Raw genomic sequence first — 11,998 nt, forward strand, 5'->3', positions numbered from 1 at the left:
TGTTTAAATTGCAGGAACCCTTTTACTTGCCTCTTTGTAGGCCTTGGCATGGAATGTATGTGATTTATCTGGTATTTGTAGGGTGAAAAACAAAGGGGGGCGGATAATCCGACAAACAGCTATTCTCGGTGTATGCCGAGACTGAGATCCATTCACACTTCGACGACAGGCTGAGTGGATGGATCTCCAACGATGTCTGCAAACTGGACATAGGATTCGTGGCCCTTGAAGGATGGAGGCTGTAATACAAGTGTAGGCAAAGGTCGATGACCACCATCCTCAGCATTTGCGGTTCACCGGCTTGAGCACTGGCTACTGTGATGAGGTCGTGTTATTTCATGAGAAATTCTCCGGGGACTCGAAACAGGAGGTTGGATTTCTCCTTGTAAAGTCCTTGCGTGATGAAACAACAGAAGGCTGAGGTATTCAAATACTCGATACATGAACATGTTGCGTGTGCTCGATATTCTCTGCTTGATTGACATTATATTTTCAGTGCTAGCTAATGTTTCATCTTAATTTCCATGCATCTTTCCGGTGTTTTGTGTGCATAACGAGCCATATGAAAAGGAAAAAACAAAAGAGTCAAATGTGTGAACATCCACGGTGGATATTTCAAAATAGAACATCCACAGTAGATATTTCAAGTATATTTTGTGATCTACTCTAGATATGTTAAATATATTTGAAGTCCTAGCTAATAGTTCCCTCTAATTCCATGCATCTTCTGGTGGTTTGTTTTACGGATTTGATGATATACTTTTTGTGGCATATAACAGCTAATTTATAACTCTAATTTTGGGCCAAAGTTAGGCTCAAAACTGGAGGAGAGAATCGTAAACCTGGACAGAGGAAGTAGCATAAATAAAAGTAGTAAGCGTGGTCTCAAAATAGGCAAGTAACTGTAAGATGACAAAGCACAAATATGTTTCCATAAAGTTAGAAAAGATAACACAAAGTCGCAAACCACAAAAAAAAACGTGCAGATAGGAAGTGGCCAAACCGCTGTGCTACTAGTCACCCCTATTTTGCTAGTGTAATCTGCCACGGCTCTCCTGCGATAACGACCTCAAGTTGTCGGTGGAAGAGGGTCTCCGGACTCTGTGCACGGCATTTATGGCAGTAGTTTAGGCTAGTTTGCTTAGTTTTTCAGTCTCATATTCAAGAGATCCAAAACTTTTCTAGCTTGCATCATGAGTGAAATTCACAGCTTCAGGAGATGCAAAACCTTTTTCAGCTTACCATGGCTACTCTAATCAATCATAAAGAGTTACTACTAGCAGACTTCTCTTTACATATATACAGAAAAAATTAGCTAATCCTGTTGCTGCATCATTCTTGCTGCCTACGGTTTGTACATATTGGTGCCACACCGACAGTCCAAGGAACCCACCTGCTGATGATGCAAAATCGATTCCCCTATATGTAAGTTTCTTAAAGACCTTGCACAGCCACTTCCACCGAAATCTCAGGAGAAAGGGGATGAGAAGAACGCGGGGAAAACAAGAAACAGCAGCCAATACACATAGGCAAAGAGCCCACCACCAAAAAAGCGGCAAGCGGAGAAACCCTGCAAGGGAATCTGCGCAGCAAGGCACACGTCTGCTTCTAGTTATCTATGAGTGGTGCTGAACATTGTGACAGATTGCATTACTTCACAACAAAACTAATCCTGGAAGATTGCAATCACCTGGCATTCAAAGGCAAGTGAATCTTCCCCTTCACTGCTTGTCAGGAAGGTCGTCGAGGATGAACGGGCCGAGTTTCCCTGATCTGAAAAGAGTCAATAACTTCTTGGAGGCCGGGCCATGTGATTCATCAAGCGGTTTGTGGGGTATTCTGAACACCTTTCGAAGGGCAACAAGCTGTGAGTCAATTAGACTTTCCAGCTCGTTATCTTCATCGAGGTTGCCTGTAAATTCCATGGCTGTACTGCACAGCGTTCTCTGGACCTCTATCACCAAGTCCTGTAACAGGAGGATGAGGTTGTTAACTCCTATTGGAAATAGATGACTTGGAGGAAACCATTGATTACCACAGTATCATGGGCACAGTAAGTTTTTTTTAAGGTTAAATGTGCAATTCGCACCGTACGAATAGTATGCATAATAACAATGAACACAAACAGCTTTTGATTGGACAGAAAGATGATAGTAGGAAGTTCTGTGTTAGTTTGTTATCCTGTGCTATCTTGAAGACGAGTCACAAAATCAACTCTGACACACAAGCAGAAATGATGAAGCAAACAAGTGAGAACACAAAGGATTGAGCAAAAAAAAAGAAAATAATTGGCAAGTCAACAAAATGTACTATTTTACAGTTCAATTATATTTAATTAGAATAATTAACAAGATATGGCAGATAGACATAATCACATGGTGGGAGTTCAACTAGCACAAAGTGTGCTACGGGACTCTGGATATGGGCCTTTTTGGATCTCAACCACTATTAATGTCTTGTATGCCGAGGTGTACACAACAGAGGAACTATAGTGACACACATCAGTGCAATGCACTACATCATTGCATGGTAACTGCTGTGGTAGGATAGATAGATAGAATTGCACTAACTAATATGGTGGGTTTCACACGTGGATGCAGCACACTCCACCAAAACTATGTTATGAGCACACATCAATCAAATCAATCAGACCATATTATCAACTTCTGCCATGGCCCTAAATTAGATCAGGAAATACAAATTAGCATCTATTGGCATTATTCCTTACAATTTTGCAGGACGAGCTAGAATAGTACTGGAGTGAAAACAAACCTGAAGCTATGTGTGGCACACAGAAAGTTGATAATTTAGCATCATACTAAAATAAAAACATGCAAACAAAAGATATCCCATGGTCTCATAAAAAAAAGATATACATGGCGAATAAATTCTTATCCATGAATAAATTCTCCATTATGGGTGTGCTTTGTTGGAGAACAAAGTCGAATGGAATGCCATGGTTCCATTCCACGGAGTGGGTTGGTTTCGTTCCTGTGTTTGGTTGTGGGCATTATGTGCAATGGAATGGTTACATTTCAGTGTTTGGTTTGAGATATGGGATAGAATAAATTTGGTTCAGCTCGCCTCTTGTGTAGAAAAGGGTGAGATTACCTTTCAATGCACCAACCAGCATACACACCAAGCAAAAATCGCAAAAGACTAGCTTTTTGTTGGAAAATTCATATACTGATGCCTATGTTTTACGTGTGTAAAATTTATTACTATATAAACCACACCATGGACAGTGTGGAGTGTGGACTAGCCTTTTTTTCCTTCAATGCTCAGAATTCTAACTCTGATAGAGCAGCTATGAGAATGCAGGAAAACGAGGGTCAATGCTATGGGACATGATAAAGTGAGGGGATAACAAAAGAAAACAAGGGGGAAACTTCTAGCAGTTAGCTGATGTTGTAGCTAGTAGCACTAGAGCAAATCACCCTACTAGCCGATGCTGCTGTCGCTCCTCTCTCTGCTAGCCGCTCCCACTCTCTGGTGCTGCTGCTGCTCTGCTGCGTGCTAGCTGCTTCTTTCCCAGGCTTCCCCTGCTGCTCCGCTCCTGCCTGGAAGCTGACGCCGCAAGCAGCTGCTGCCGAGGAGTGCCGCACAGGCATCACACCGCCACTGCCGAGCACCGCCCACGAATCGATCCGCCTGCATGCTGCCCTGCGAGCCGCTGCCGCTGATTTTTGCTTCGCTGCTAGCCCTACGCCGCTAACCGCCTTCTCGCTGGGAGTGGCCCGCTGTTTTTCCTTTGCTCATAGCCCACCGCCACTGTTCTTTCCATCTCCACGGCCACGTTATGCAAGAGAGAGATGATGGGGTAGGTGGGTTAGGTGGGGGTGAGAGAGACGTGGGTGCTGAGACGAAATTGTTTTGTTCCGCTAAGAGCTGGAACCGTGTAATTCCAAAGATTTGGAGGAATCAGTGGATTCCGGATCTTCTAGCTAGCAGTCTAGCACAGCCAAAAAATATGCTGAAATCCAATTTTGCCGCACATATTTTAAGCAAACCCTGGTGCTAATAGTTTAATCTGCAGTGAATCAAAGATTGTGGCTTCAAAACTATCAACTTCTCCCATGGTACTATACTAGTTTGCACGACAAAGTTATCATTATTTCAAACAAATTTTGCAAGACACTAGGCCAGGATACAGCAGTGTCAAATGACCGAAGCAATGAATTGTGGTACATAAAATGTCAACAGTCTAGCATTAATGTATAGTAACATAAGATATGCCAGAACAAGATATTCTATGGCGAAGAATTTATTTTGTGAATAAATTCACTATTGAACTTGTTGCCAGCAAAACCACACAAAATTGGCTGAAATCTAACTTTGCTACACACACTCTGAGCAAACCTCCAAGCTGACTGTTTAATTTGCAGAGTTCAAAACAGAGTATGACAGAAAACAAACTAACAAAAACTAGATGGATGTGTAATGTTTGCTAATGACCCAACTTTGCCTAAAGCTAGCCCCGGGTAGCAGTGAATTGAAGATTGTGACTTCGATATATCATGAATATAAAGTGAAGATAAATGTATACCTAGCAGGTTAGCGATATCAATCACCAGCACTTCACAATTTTTTTATAACTACCATGTCAGCTACTGACAAGCTAGCTGCATAGAGTGCAACAGAGCAATTAACAAAGAGGGTAGCATCTAATGAAAAAAAAAATGAAACCATGACTTGAAGCTACAAATAATGCAAGCTCACATCACATGTGAACCATGACCATTTCATGCTAATCCAGTGCATCTGATCTTAAAAACTTCAGGTGGTAGGATCACACTGATTGTAAGTATCCTAAGGAGTTATTATTATTTTCAAAATAATCATCCATGTGATCCTCAAACTCTCATATATCTAATACATCCTAATGTCAGATGATGGCACACAAGAAAAGTTTGCATGATAGCACCTGGATACGGGTTTAGACATGCCCCCTAATTGGCCCATGCCGTGCATTTTCTGATAAGAGCCAGTACCTGAACATACAAGGCATCGGAATTGTTAAAACGCTGCCTCCTCCGCAGTGAACCTCTAGACCCTTTTTCACAACTGTCATCTGGATCTTCATCAAATTCTTCTCTTCTGTGTAGCAATCGCTCCCAATGTAGAGGAGTTTTTCTAATATTAAGAAGAGATAATAAATATTTGGCTATACGCTCCTCTCCTACCACCGAATCTTTAACAGCTCCTGTACATAAACAGAAAAGTACAATATTACCATGTGGCAATACAAGTATGTGAAAAATCCAATATCGGAGGAGAGTAAAACTAGTAAGCAAACCGAGATAATCATTACGAGGAAGGCATGCCAATAATCTTGCTCTTCAGAAAATTGTTCGCACAGAGAAAAGGATAGCACAGAATAAGAATCTAACCTGTCAGAGCAAGCTTTAGACCTGTTTCCATATCTGGAATGCTTGGCACTAGAACACCTGGTGTATCAAGCACGTAAATGCTCGGCTGGCTTGCAATCTATCAGAAAATCATTGCATTGTTTAATGTACTCAATTAATCATAACAGAAGAGACCAAACAACAGGGCACTGTCCTAGAAATGGCTCGTACTTCTACAAATGCACTCACTTGAATAAAGGGTCACTGACACAAAAGTTCCATGTGTGGACAGTTGAAAATTACTGAGCTGATTGTTTTCGTGAAAGAGAATGGAGTCAGGGTTAAATGAAATAATTACCGGCCGAGCGCGATGACAGGGCCACATATGGCATATGGGCCAAGGACATGTTTGGTTTGTAACCACACTTTGCCAAATGTTAGGCAGACAAGTTAGGCAAGTGTTTGCTCGCAGCCACAACACACTTTCTTAGCCTCTTATCCCACTTTTCATGGAGTCATTTGCTAGCCAACTTCTGCCACAAGTGTGCAACCAATTTTGCTGCCTTGCCACACTTGTAGCACAAAAGTGGGGTACAGCGTGGAAGTCAACTAAACATGCCCTAAATGAATTGTACTAGTCGTATGGATATGTTTAAAATGTACGCAGAACGAAGAGAATTGAGATCACGGAAGTAAAGAAAGGCAATTCCTGGCATCTATATTCTCAAGTGTCTTTGTTTTTATGCTGTCCCCAAATCTTAGCTAAGATTGTGCATATGTGCCATGACTAAGATCTTCTATTTTGTGAGCTTCAAGGCACATAGGTAGCTAATTTAGTTGCCAGATGGAGCTGCAAAGCAAGACTTGCCAGTATATACAAACTAACTATTATTAAAAACTTGAAGGTAAAACATAGCTTGTATCTTCTTAGTAGGAATAAGAGGGGAAAAGATTGCAAGCTTCCAGCAGCTAGTCCATATCCATGGATGTGTGCCTATTTGCATTGAATACTATATCTAGTGTTGAATATGCGCGAATAACATAAAGTAACAAACAAAAAGGTACTCAAATATGACACAACTGGGCAGTCATTCACGTGCATAATATAACTGACAAAGCAGTCAGGTTAACATGTGATATATGTTGTTTTTCCTGGTACCTAGTGCAGCGATAATGAGCATCTGGAAAAAATAAATTAACAAATTCAGTCGTGCCATTGACCTTAGATCCTCACCTTATATCCTGCAATGTCTTGTGTAACTCCAGGGAGAGGTCCTACTCTAGCCCGCTTCATCTTATCGTTCACTGGGAATAGAGCAACAACAAACATGGATAACCAAGGAAATAAACAATATCCCTCTTTATTCGAAAACTGACTCCTAATGGAGAACCCACGTTAAGCAACATCACCCTAAAAAGAGCAGTCATTGGATTATATCGAGGGTCAATCAAGTCCGTTAAATCTTCACAGTTAAGACCTACAAATAGCCTTGTCTTTTGGTCAAATAACACATCCCTTGATGAAATGGTCTCTTTGTTAGAAGACATGTCCCTTGGTGAAAAGGTGTTTCTTCATGAAAAGACACGTCAGTTGGTGAAAAGACATCTCTGCGTGGAAAGAGCGTCCCTTTGTGAAATGTTCTTTCTTCGCAGAAAAACATATTAGAAAAAGATTGAAAAGAAACATTCAGTTGGTGAAAGTATTTTTTAGATTACCACATTACAAAAATTCACTTTGTAACTTCCCAAAAGATGCCACCATTGAAACTGTCTTAACTGTGCCAGAAAACTAATGTGCCAAAGTTTTGGCATTTCAATTTGGTTATGCACTTCAACAACATTTGAACTTTGCAACTCTATGCTTAAAAATGCAAATTTTATATATAAATATTTCAAAATAAACTAACTAAAACAATCTAATAATACCTTCAGCAAAGTGTGAGCTTTACACTAGTTTCTGTTATATTGGTCATACCTGGAAATCTAGAATTGGCAATTCTATGAATGGAGTTAATGAGTGCAGACTTTCCAACATTGGGGACACCAACTACCATAACAAGAAGTGTGGGCTCTTTCAAGATTGCTTCCCTTAGTTTCAACTCCACAAGCCCAAGCAGCTGTTAGTTACAGAAGCAAACATTAGATGTGTTAAACACTTAAACCTACACTTAGGACTAAAAGAAGCAAATCATCATCTAGGCCAGCGCAGTTAAAAACCTGAAATACTTACAGAGCCAAACGGAGGTTGAGTCAAATGAAACGATAAAGATATCAAAATCCAGTTAATAACATACAAGACGCAGTTTCACAAGTCTGAATCCTATTACAAACCTACTTCAATTGATATTCCTATTGATCCAGGAGTTACTATGAAGGTTCAGTCATCATGTGTCCTACTAAGTTAAGCCAGCTCATGTCCTAGTAGGTTAAGTTTAGAATTCTCGTAGAAGCCCTAGTAGTGGAAGGCTCTGTTTGTGAATGACCTTTACCAGTGCAGAATATAGAATTTCAGCAAGTGGTCTAGGCGTCTAGCAGCCAGTTACCCCTACAATTACTAATTAGATAAATGAACCCCGCTCTCAAAGTTGCAAATAGTTTCAGAGCTTTAACATCTGATTGATGCTTTCAGTATAATACAGAAGGTATCCTGTGAGGTTTACACAAAGCAAAATGGATAAACATGACAGTAACAGTTAGCTAACCTGATTAATAGAGTTGCTGCTATGTGCATTTAATGAGATGCAATCTTGCTTAGATGATTGAAAATGATCAAGCCACATCTGCATATAGGGGTAAACATGATCTTGTGAGTATCAGCAACAGCACCAAATCTCGTTGTGTATGATAGCAGGATTAAATCTCATGAATGTTCCAACAAGAGATAGTGCTTCCAGCCAGCGGAGGCTGACCAAACTAGATAGGTGCTTACATTCATTATATTGGGATTCGCTAGATCTTTCTTGTTTAGAGCAAGGATACGCCTCTTAGCTGAAAGCACCGGCTGAAGGTCTTCGTTTGCTGAGGATAACGGAATCTGGTCATAAGTTACATCAGTTGCAAGAAAGTAATCCTCAGAGGAATAGAGAAACACAAGAAGCAAACAAAGACTCATCAAATAGGCAGTTAAAATGATGACAATGCATGAAGCATGTTTCGCCAACTTGTACATGCTGCTACATTTTCTTTGGCGGGCATCTTGATAATTCATATACTTGTAATAACAAAGTAAGAACCTAAGGCTAAGAACTGAGACCGTATGTTCAGTTTCAAAATGTGTTTAGTTGCACGCAAGAAAGACGTGATAAAAGTGGCACTGTAGGAAAGGCATTTCATCGAACACCATGCGAGCACCGGGAGCCTGCCGCCCCGCCTCCCTTGCCGACAAGGCGAGACGTTTTCGAAAGAGGATGCTAGTGAGCAAAGGGAGGGGAGCGGGTGTGGGGGGCTTACGCGGGCGTCGCGGACCTCGATGACGAGGTCGGCGAGCTTGAGGCGGTCGCGGATGGCGCGTGAGGCGGCAGCCATGTGGCCGGGGAACCAGTTGATGGCTCCGCCGCCGGCGTTGAAGGCCATATCACTGGCGCGCTTCCCCGCCCGCGTCAGACCCCGCATCCTGGCGGTGGCGGCTCAACCCCGCGTCGGCGTCGGCGTCGGCGTCGGTGTCGGCGGCGCTGCCCGCAGTGTCTCTCGCAGCAAAAGGCTTTACAAGTTGGGACTGCTTTGTTCTTCGAGGGGGAATTTAGGCAAAAACCGTCAGTGCAGTTCTGGTCTTGTTTCGCGCAGTTTCGGCCCAAGCAAGCCCACTAGTACATCTTGCGCAGCGCCGGGAAAATCCGCCAGTGCTGTATCTCGCGCACTGCGAGATGTAGCTCTCGCTCGACTCAAGTTTTTTTTTCTAATAAAATACAAATACAGACGCTCGCATACACGCACATAAACCTGATTCTATGAACGCACATATGTACACCCTACCTTTATCAGCACCTCTGAGATACTGAGCCGGCACATCATCTTGAGACTGACAAAGTCGTCACAGACGTCTTCATAGTCAACGGTTACGTCTCCTCCCAATGAATGCACGTCGCCGAAAGGCCTGAAATAAATTCAGGAAAATGTGACCATCAACGATAAGTTTGGGACTTGAATCCTAATGGGTTGGTTCCACCGTAAGAAACCTCATCATCTGAGCTACGCTCAGCTCACACCTGAGTTGTGTTGTGTCACAAGAAAGTAGGGTCTAGTAGAACGCCCATAATATTGGAACAGATTGTTGAAGGGGATCGCTTGTCTGTCCATTAAACATTCTGCTTTTTCCTGGATACTCGGGTTCAAATACCCATGGATGTTTCATTTCTTGACTTACTTTATATAATTCTGAAAATATAAACTTTCTTCAAGCCTCTTCTCACATCTCTCATCAAGGTGTGCTGTTCTATAATGCCAGCTTGGCGTGTTTTGCTAGTTCGGTTGCTGTGTTCGCTCACTCAGGTTTGCTTTTTTTTATCTTCTTCTATTGTACACTAGCTGAACTGGTCTGGTTTTTCTGCATTTTCTCTTTCAGTTTTCCTTTATGATTTTATTGGTTTTCTTCGGTTTTCACTCAACTGTTTTTTTCTTTCTTTTTCTATGTGTTTTTTCGTACATCTCTCATCGGCTTTCTTTGGTTTCCATTTGTTTATTTTTCTTTTCCCCTTTTCTGAGTTTTTCTTTATGTCTATCATTAGGGTTTTTCATTTTCATAAGGCTTTCTCTTACTTTTCAGTTGTGTACTCCCTTTATAGTTTTCATTGTTTTTTCTGTTTGGGTTTCAGTCTTCACTTTTATTTATGTTTTTTATTTTTTTATTCTTGTGTTTTATTTCTTTATGAAAATACATGTCTACTTCTTTATATACATCGTACATTTTTTCTATACAACATGAAATATTTTATTCATGTTTAACATCTTTCAAATACATAATTAACATGTTTTAAATATACATTTTTCTGTTGTAGATTTTTCGTATACATCAGAAACATTTTTTATACATGTTTAATATTTTATGACAATGATAATATTTTTCAAATATATGTTTTGATGTCTATCTTTATCCATACACGTTGTAGATTTTTTTATCCATCAAGAATATTTTTTTAAACGTCTAACATTTTTCTGTAGTGATAGAAAAATTTAGATATATGTTTTGATGTCTATTTTTTTATACACCTTGTACATGCCACATACATGAGGAACATTTTTATATACATGTTTAATATTTCGTAAATACATGGTTAACGTGTTTGTATAGTGTCACATACACTTTTTTGAAACACGTGAACATTTTTTGGTCACAATTGTTTTTCGAATGCTATCAACATTCTTTAAAACATTACGCTAACAATTTTTTACACCATGTTAATATTTTTATAATTCACCTTTTTATATTTTTCATCAAATTAAATTTCTAAAATATGTGTATTTAGAATATTTTTCTAATCTAACATATATATATATATATAAAGAAAACAAAAGACAAAAAAGAATGAACAAGAAAAATAGAGGAAAACTACTTGGGCCGGCCCATTAGTAGTGAACCCAGACGCGAGCGTACGCTTGGTCTCGCACTAAGCAGCATATAGCCACGCCCAAGAAAAACTAAGAGCACCTCCAGCAGGCCCCTAAACATTACATGACCTCTAAACAGTTTTTAGTCTTCCCCTAATTTTATTTTTAATAATAATTTTTAATTTTTCTTTCCCTACTAATAAAGCACGGAGTGCTTCTGGTCGTACGTCGTCGTCACTTTTGCAAAAAAGTCCCTCTACTTCTGAGAATTCAACCCGCACTCTGATTTTAAGTGAATATCTGAGAAGACGTTTCGTTTCTACACAAAACCCCTGCAGTTTTTAGTATTCAGCCCGCTATCTTTTTTAGTGGAGAGAGGAGAGGCGGGCGAGTGGGAAAGGCGACCGGCGGCTGCGAGGCTTGCGGTGGCGCGGTCGGCGAGGATCCACCGGATCTCGCCGGATCCGGTGGGAAATGGCGCGCAGGCGCCGGATCTGGAAGGAAGTAAGCCGGACCTTGGAGCACGACTGCTGGCGGGTGCGCGTCTGGTACCTATGAGAGAAGAGAGAACGAGCTGGAGAGAAAAGGAAGGACGGGAGGAAGGAGATGGAAGGCAGGAGGGAGAGAGAACGGAGCGGCGAGGTGCGGCAGTGGTCCTGCTGGGAGGAAGGAGATGGGAGGCCAGAGGGAGAGAGAAGGGACCGGTGAGGTGCGGCGGTGGTCCTCCTCCTGCTGTTGCTCGTCGGTGGGTCGCCGGCCATCGGTTCGTGGTGGGGCTCGGGTGCGCGGAGGCGTCGGGGTCGAGGGAGCTCTCCTCCCTCGCGGCTGGAGGCGCTCGGGATCGAGCGAGTGGGCAAGGGGGTCGGGAGCCCCTGGTGGCTGCCTGCTTGGGGATTGCACGAGATGCTGCTCGGGCCGTGGGCTGGCCGACTCGATCTCCTCGATCCAGGGCCCCGTGCTCGTCAGCGCCCGCCCCCATCGCGCACGACTTTTCTGATCCAGCGTGCAGCGAGGGCGCCGCCGCTGCCAATCTCGCCGCCGCCCTGTCGCGGATCGCCACGCCCGCCAACGCCCCAGCCATCCCTCATTTTATTCACTTCACCAGC

General features: G+C 42.0%; 1 protein-coding gene across 3 annotated transcripts; it reads right to left on the reverse strand.

Annotated features, from left to right (window-relative positions):
• Positions 1 to 1,114: 1,114 nt before the first annotated feature.
• Positions 1,115 to 9,068, reverse strand: LOC119298811 (short integuments 2, mitochondrial-like). Of its 3 annotated transcripts, XM_037576111.1 has the most exons (9): positions 8,799 to 9,068; positions 8,278 to 8,382; positions 8,051 to 8,128; positions 7,324 to 7,465; positions 6,583 to 6,653; positions 5,391 to 5,487; positions 4,992 to 5,203; positions 1,691 to 1,967; positions 1,115 to 1,582 (listed from the first exon to the last, which is right to left on the reverse strand). In XM_037576111.1, the coding sequence occupies exons 1-8, from the start codon at positions 8,958 to 8,960 to the stop codon at positions 1,722 to 1,724; spliced, it is 1,113 nt and encodes a 370-aa protein (XP_037432008.1). In that variant the 5' UTR covers positions 8,961 to 9,068; the 3' UTR covers positions 1,115 to 1,582; positions 1,691 to 1,721. The 3 variants fall into 3 exon arrangements, with proteins under 3 accessions (XP_037432008.1, XP_037432007.1, XP_037432009.1); XM_037576110.1 differs by having other exon boundaries at positions 1,116 to 1,967; XM_037576112.1 differs by having other exon boundaries at positions 1,117 to 1,967; positions 8,278 to 8,366; positions 8,799 to 8,915.
• Between the last annotated feature and the right edge of the window lie 2,930 nt (positions 9,069 to 11,998).

Source organism: Triticum dicoccoides, chromosome 5A, assembly GCF_002162155.2.
Source record: "Triticum dicoccoides isolate Atlit2015 ecotype Zavitan chromosome 5A, WEW_v2.0, whole genome shotgun sequence".
Taxonomy (NCBI): Eukaryota; Viridiplantae; Streptophyta; class Magnoliopsida; order Poales; family Poaceae; genus Triticum; species Triticum dicoccoides.